The sequence below is a fragment of the Nestor notabilis genome, unplaced genomic scaffold (genome assembly GCF_000696875.1).
Source record: "Nestor notabilis isolate BGI_N333 unplaced genomic scaffold, ASM69687v1 scaffold3886, whole genome shotgun sequence".
Lineage (NCBI taxonomy): Eukaryota > Metazoa > Chordata > Aves > Psittaciformes > Psittacidae > Nestor > Nestor notabilis.
The window spans coordinates 21,923-29,216 of NW_009931329.1; the positions used below are offsets into that span (position 1 = coordinate 21,923).

The window sequence follows — 7,294 nt, forward strand, 5'->3', positions numbered from 1 at the left end:
TGCTGCTGATCTGAAAGAGTAAATATTTGGGAGATATATGAATTCACAGAAGGCTGTGTCTCTATGACCTGAATGAAGAAAGGTGTTTCAGAAAAGAAAAAAGAAAAATATATGGAAGAAACAAAGAGAATGAGATTGGTATCATGGCCTGGTACAATTTCACTTGTGAGGCATGCGTTACAGCACCTCTATTACACATTGAATTCAAAACTTCCATCTTATACCTCAAAACTGAGCTCTTACTACAGTTTTTGGGTATAAAATACTCCATTTTAAATTGTCCTTATTCAATCACCCTTAACTTTTGTAAATATAAAAGCCCAGATGTACAAGCCCACATGCCAAATCCTAAATGTTCACCTTTAAACTACTAATATGTGTTCTTGATTAATGTCACAAAAGGTGAACATTTAGGATTAAAAACCCCTGTGTTTTCACAATGCCACTCACAAATAGAAAAATATGTTGTTTATTTTTCCTCTGGCCAACAATACACTTCCATGACTTTCACTGCTTCACCGATTAGAAATATGAAAAATAAACACGTGCAGGCAAGCATGCAACACAGCACATTCCTTACCCTCAGATCAATGACTCTGTTGTCCAGTCTTGTATCTTGGTTTACAGTAGCTCTTCCATCCTGAACAGTTGTGCAAAGATACATAATGAATACACACACCTCAAAAAACCCCAACCAACCAAAAAAAAAACCCCAGACCAAAACACCACCAAACGCCAAACCAAAATCAAGATCAACAAAACAAAATTTATGGAAAAACATCCTTTGGCTAAAAACCAAGGGCTATTTCTAAGTTCAGCAGAATTTCTGGATCATTCTAGAAACTAGTAGCATAGCAAAGCTTAAAGTTTAACTTCTCCCAGAGGTCACAGGCAGAACCCAGCTATGAGTTCTGTGTGCGTGAAGTCAGTCTAGAAGAGACACACAGAAGACTGCAAACCCTCTGGTTTTGACCTTCTGCTGCAGTTCGGCAGATACCAAAGCCATAGAGATTTCTAACCCAGTTCTGCATAAAAAGGAATTAAAATGCAAGCCTAACAAACGCCCAAAATCCCTGCATTAAGGAAGTTGCCTGAATTTCATGATGATGTTTAATTACAAAGACAATAAAAAGCATCTGAGGATACAAAGTTTCACCTCCTCTCCTTCCACTTCTGGCCGAACAGCATCATCCAGCTGTAAGGGCAGTCGGGGTTCAGCTAAACTGATCACATAGATCTGAAATTGAGACAAGAACAGAAATAGCATGAGAATTAGCTCAAAAGGATGTGTGATTTCCAAAAGGATATTTCTGGCACAGACTTGAAACAGTGTTTGCATAGGCTGTTAACTGTAACACGGTGATTTTATTCAAATACTTGAGATGCATGGGTACATTCTCATGACAATACTGGAAGTGCTTAGTTTTATTTTCCTTTTGAAAGATTTAAACTATATTTTTTTCTTCTGGGAAGCACTGAGTAGAACAAGTATGCACTGCCTGAGGGACAAGCTTATTGGCATGAATGCCTGGTCTGAAATTACTACATTTCACAGAGTTTTAGGTTCTGATTCCAGCAAGATCATCTGAAAAATATCTGAAAGAGCCATTTCATATTTAAAGTATATAAGACACTTAAAATACAATCAGAGAATGAAAAACATCTTGTCTTGCCTTAACGTGTAGTCATAGTGCAGTGAATTTGATATTCTTTCAGAAAAATAAAGCATATGATAATCTGCACATATATTAAAACATGTTTCTTCAAAATCTGCAGATTTTCCCCAACACTGTTACCTAAAATTTACCTTACTGCTGTAACTATAATAGCCATTGTACTCAACTCTTGAGGTGACTGTTTCAGCTGTATTGAAGGCATACAGTTTGGTTGAAAACCTTTAGAAGGAAAGGATATTACATAAAGGTTTAAATACGCTTTCTATTTAAACAAATTATAAAGTTGCACTTCCTCCAGCCCTACAGTACAAGCTATAGGAATTTCAGATTTCAAGAACTTCCATACTGTTAAGCCAGTGCTTTACTTTTGCCGAGATTCATACTCCATTCTATTGTACTAAGGGGAAGATTGTAACTTTCTGATAAAGAAGAAACTTCTGACTTGCATTTAAACAGAAGCAGACTTTTTATTACAGTATCTGCTGCAGTTATGAATAAAAATGTAAAATTACAAGCATTCTTACCCAAATTGTTCCAGTGAGATACTTTATTTTACTCTGTACTGTAATTCAAATGGCAGATAAAAATAGAAAATTCTAAAAGTCAAATCTCTTAAACCCAGAAATGTTTCCTGTTTATATATGATACACTTGAATTTGTAGTTTAAAGCGATTTTGTTTCTCTGGTATGGGACTGCAGACTGACAGGCAGCCTTACAGATAATTTCTCAAACAATTAACCAGTGCCCCACTTGCTCAAAAATTTACCCTTTGAACGTGAAGCTCAACATCTTGCTGAGTACAACCTCCAATTTTCTGATGTGCTTTCCTCACAACGCCTTCTACATCCACAATGCTCTCTTTGTTGATGCTGTCAATAAAGATAGGATAGGAGGCTTACTAAATTTCATTGCACATTGCACCAGACTCTGTACTGATTACTGAGTTCATGTATTGTCTGGACTGCTGGAACAGCAAAACAGAATTAAGGATTTAGGTAAAATTACTTATTAGATATATAAATAACTGAGTAATTAAGGACTTTGCTAAAATACTCCCAGCCATGATAAATTCAAACTGGGATAAAAAACTTGGGAGTGAAAGAATTATGACTAAGCTTAGTGCTCGCTCAGCTTTTGTGTGTTTATACATAAGCTGACACGTTGCATAGTTCTTTTTCTAGGCCACATACACTCTCGTATGTGTCAGCTGATGCAATTATCTTAAAGACATGTCTTAGCTAGCAGAACAACAAACTGAAAGGAAGTCTGAGCTTGTTTAAACTACAGGACTTGTTACTGAAAGATGCAAGATGCTTGTAAGTCATTTCTCTCATTTCAGGGGACATCTTAATTGCCGTCTGCTAACAGTCACTAATAGTACATTGAAACACTATAAACCTTGTTGAAAGTCTTCCAAAAATATCATATAAACTATGTGTGCTATAAGCAAATAATAACAAAAATCTCAGGAGTCATAGGTGAGAAAATAATTTGCATAAGCAGTTTTTATTTAGGTATTTAAGGTACTGGACTTGAAACCAGTGATTTTCTACAGATAATCTTACCCGCACTGGAAATATATTTTCACTGTCTCTTTGCTAGCTTGCTTACAAAAGGCCAAATATTAGAAAATATTTCTTTACTTTTTATGAAAAATAACTATTAACATTAACTTCATCTTTCACTTCTCTGGCCTTCTTGAGAAGACTGGAAAGCACTTTATGTACATCGCTTGACCACATAAGCCCTTAGAAAGCAGGACAGTAGCAGAACCACAACTTAACTGCAAATACTAAGAGGTGAGCAAGGATGTCATTGGACACTACTGATCTTGTAAAGCAAAGAGCAATTAACAATCTTCAAGTTTACAAGGTTGGATTTTTTTTTTTATTATTATTTTTTCAGTTAAACCCTTCTCCATGCCACTGAAAAACAGCCCACAAAACCCATACGGCTAAGTTGAAGGGTGGCGAAATAAAAGATTTATATGCACAGGAGGTGTTACTCAGAGGCAGTAACTCCCAGTTAAAGGTGGTAAGGGCAGAATACAAGCAGGTACAAGCTACTGCTGATGGCAACTGTAGTCCACTTGTATCTGCATCAGTTTGTCTAGCACCACCCGGAGTAAGCCAGTCTAAGAGCTGGGAACAAAATCTCTGTGTTTTAGCCCTGCAGTCTTTTTGTACATACAGCTACAGTAAAACCACATGAGAAACTTACTAGGACTGAGAAGTTTCTCTAGAAATATCTATGTTTGGAATTAGTCATCCTCTCACATTTTTAAAGTAGGATTTACCTGGGTAAACAATTAAGTTTATCTTTTTAGTTGATGAGGAAATTTAAGTTTTCTTCTCTGATAAAGCTCAAGTGGTGTGACCCAGAAGGAGCTAAGAACATATCACCAAGTGTTGCCAACTATAACTGCTTATCTGCCTTTCTACTATTCCTGAAGCACCCATATCATCCTAAGAAAAGCTAGATGGATCTTTGGTCTAAGCTGGGACAAACACTTTTATGTTATAAAGCTGAGCTCAGATTTAAGTTATTCAACATAATTTTTGAATTTAAATGCTCAAAGTTTTAAAAAATCTGATTATATTAAAGTAACAGTGGAAAATTCAAGCATCAAAATTCTTAAAACCGAACAGTGTCACTATTAAGTAAATCACAAGTAACTTTTAAAAGATAAATTTCAGCATTTTAGTTGATTACACTATTTCTTTGATGGCAATAATTTTTAGGTGACAGAACTCATTGGCTGCTGCTCTGAAGCTTGCTTTACATGCTTGAACTGCTTAACCATTAGGTAATTCCACATACTGTATAAAATTTGTGAATAGTATGTTTTTCTGGTACATTTAAATTTTAAAAGAGCTCCAGTTGCTCAATCAGTATAATGAACAACTGGCTAAATTTGTACAAAGCAGAGGTTGACAGTAGGCTTTAAATCAGAATTCATTTAGTTAAGGGTGAACCTCCATTCATCTCCATTATTTAAGCCAAGGCAACCAAATTCAAGAAAGACAAGGAGAAATGGCACTCAGCACTTAGAATTACACTCTATTACAAAGGATTATTAAAAACTCCTTAAAAGGACTGAGGCAGCAACACAACACTTTGGAGGCAAGAGAATGTGATGATAAGAAAGGCACAGAGAATGTATCATTGAATGTCTCCAGAGAGGGAGACTCCACAACCTCCCTGGGCAGCCTGTTCCAGTGCTCTGCCACCGTCAGCATAAAGAACTTCTTCCTCATGTTGAGGTGAAACTTCTTGTGTTTTAGTTTATGGCCATTGCTCCTCGTTCTGTTGCTGGGCAACACTGTAGACTCTGGCACCATCCTCCTGGCACCTGCCTTCAAGGTATTTATATGCGTTCATGAGATGCCCTCTTAGTCTTCTCTAGAGTAAACAGGCCCAGCTCTGGTGATCTCTCCCTATAAAAGAGACGCTCCAGACACCTCATCATCCTTGTGGCCTTGTGGTTAATGTATAAAAGAATTAAAACTTTACTATCATGCTAACTTTTTTCCCTAAACAGTTCTCTTCTATTTTCCCCGCCTCCTTTTTATGTTGGCATTTTGGCAAATGCCCAGAAAAGACTATTAATGATATGAATAGCAGTGTCTTCATTGAAAGTGCAAGTTTCTAATCTGCTGAATAAAAGCCCTCTCACTAGTAATTGCAAATAAAAACATTTTAAACTTACTGAAGCAAATTCTCTGCACCATGAAAAAGAAAATAATAGTTAAAACTATGCTGTATGATGGATTCATCATCAGATTACTGATCCCATGACTAAGAACTGGTGTTTGTGAAGTCATTACAGAGCTTTGATCAGAATATACATGGAATTCAAGACACGGAAAATGATATTGGTTTAAAAATACAGGAAGAAACTGACTTTTACATCATTGTAACTGTAATATTGTTTTGCAAACTTGCATAGCAGAACTTTAAACTTTTCACTTGTGATTAAATGTGCTTTTTCTCTCTCTAAACTGGAGTTGCACTTAAAACAGTATGTTGCTTCATCTGGAGCACACTTTAAAACTGTAACAACCTTTAGCCATTAAATTTGACATAATTTTAAGATGTATTTCAACTCAGTTCCTACCTATGTAGATTCCTGTATCCAAGTATGCATATAATAGCCTGGGCACATAAAAGCACTACCAAGTTTTCTACTGCACATGGGCATCTTTGTATTTACAAATGTTCATGATCTACTCTGAACTTTCACTTGATAATTAGAAAACATGCCTTTCTTCTTCAAACTACATATTTAATCTAATATGGAAGTGATGCTTGTGCATCACATGTAAACTACCAAAAACCTAGAAGGTGCTGCTTTGATCCCAATAGGCAATTCCAAGAATTATACTGAAATGGTAATTTCAGTTCAAGTTACAAGAAGAAACAAAATGCTTTAATTGAATGCTGGTAACTACAGCAAACTGTTCTCCGCAGCAGCAGACTAAGTAATCTAGGTGATTTTTTGGTAAAATTCCCCTGGCTAACAAAAATCCCCAAACAAACAAAAAGTGAACAAGTAGCAGAAAAGCATGCCAAAGCTATCATTATTTCCATTCAAGACAACAATATTTCTAACTGTAATTAATATTACAAAGGACCAGCAACTACATTAGATGCACGATGCATTAAGACAGGTGACATGTTTACATTTTCTAATCCTTAACAAAGCTATTTTAGTAATAAAGACCAATGCAAAAGATTCCTCTGTATAGTAAACTGCTTCTTTATATGTAATGTTTCTTTCAAAAAATCAAGACTATAATTACTGAAATGTCCACTAGATGCCTTATGTCCCTGTTAATTATCTGCAGGTCTATTAGCCAAGACTTTCTCTTTTAACCACAGGATTGCATTATTGTAGTCTGTATGACAACATCTTTCATCAACAGCTTCATGTTGCAAGCTGAACCCCATGTGGGCCTCCCTAAGTGAACCACAATCAACATTTTCTTGAACAAAAGTCTGAAGAACTGAAAGAAACTTGGTTATAGACTTTAAATAGAAAATATTTTACTTCATGGAAGCATCTATACTTGTTCAGACATTTGCTTGGGTTTTTTTTCCTTCAACACTGTTTCTGTAAGCAGATTACACAAATTATTATATTTATACATTATTAAACCTAAAAATATTAAACAGTTGTCATAAAACAATAATCGATTATTCTTTATCTGAATGTCAGTGAAAGTTGAAGGCAATAGAGTTTACTTTGGAAAAATGAGTTCACTTTGTAAATAATTGAAAGTATAAACATCTTATACTCAGTAAGAGCAACTATAATACTGTCTGCACAAATACAGTAAATATCCATTAAGCCCTTTGAAAGGGGAGTTAACTCACCCTGTATACATGAAGGCCAGGGAAACACCTATTCTTATTCTCTCTATTCTAAAAATATAATAATGTGTTTCCTCTATCAACATTCTAACACCTGGATGAACCTGGATATCTTGGGGGGGTGGGTGGGAGGTGTAATCTGTCTTCTTTTAAAGATTTTAAGTAACAAAATTCACTACACATTTCTAATCATCTGTATTGAGATCGAAAAAAAAAAGGCACTTTATTTCTTTTTTTCCCTTTC

At 35.5% G+C, this 7,294-nt stretch overlaps 1 protein-coding gene across 1 annotated transcript in view; it reads right to left on the bottom strand.

Annotated features, from left to right (window-relative positions):
* The window catches only part of DARS (aspartyl-tRNA synthetase), a 40,284-nt gene that overhangs the window by 17,792 nt on the left and 15,198 nt on the right, over window positions 1–7,294 (bottom strand). The window contains exons 4-6 of the mRNA XM_010015833.1: window positions 2,444–2,546; window positions 1,157–1,237; window positions 581–640 (exon numbers count right to left, since the gene is read on the bottom strand). Of these exons, the coding sequence (XP_010014135.1) occupies window positions 581–640; window positions 1,157–1,237; window positions 2,444–2,546 (244 nt within the window). The remainder of the gene's footprint in view (window positions 1–580; window positions 641–1,156; window positions 1,238–2,443; window positions 2,547–7,294) is intronic.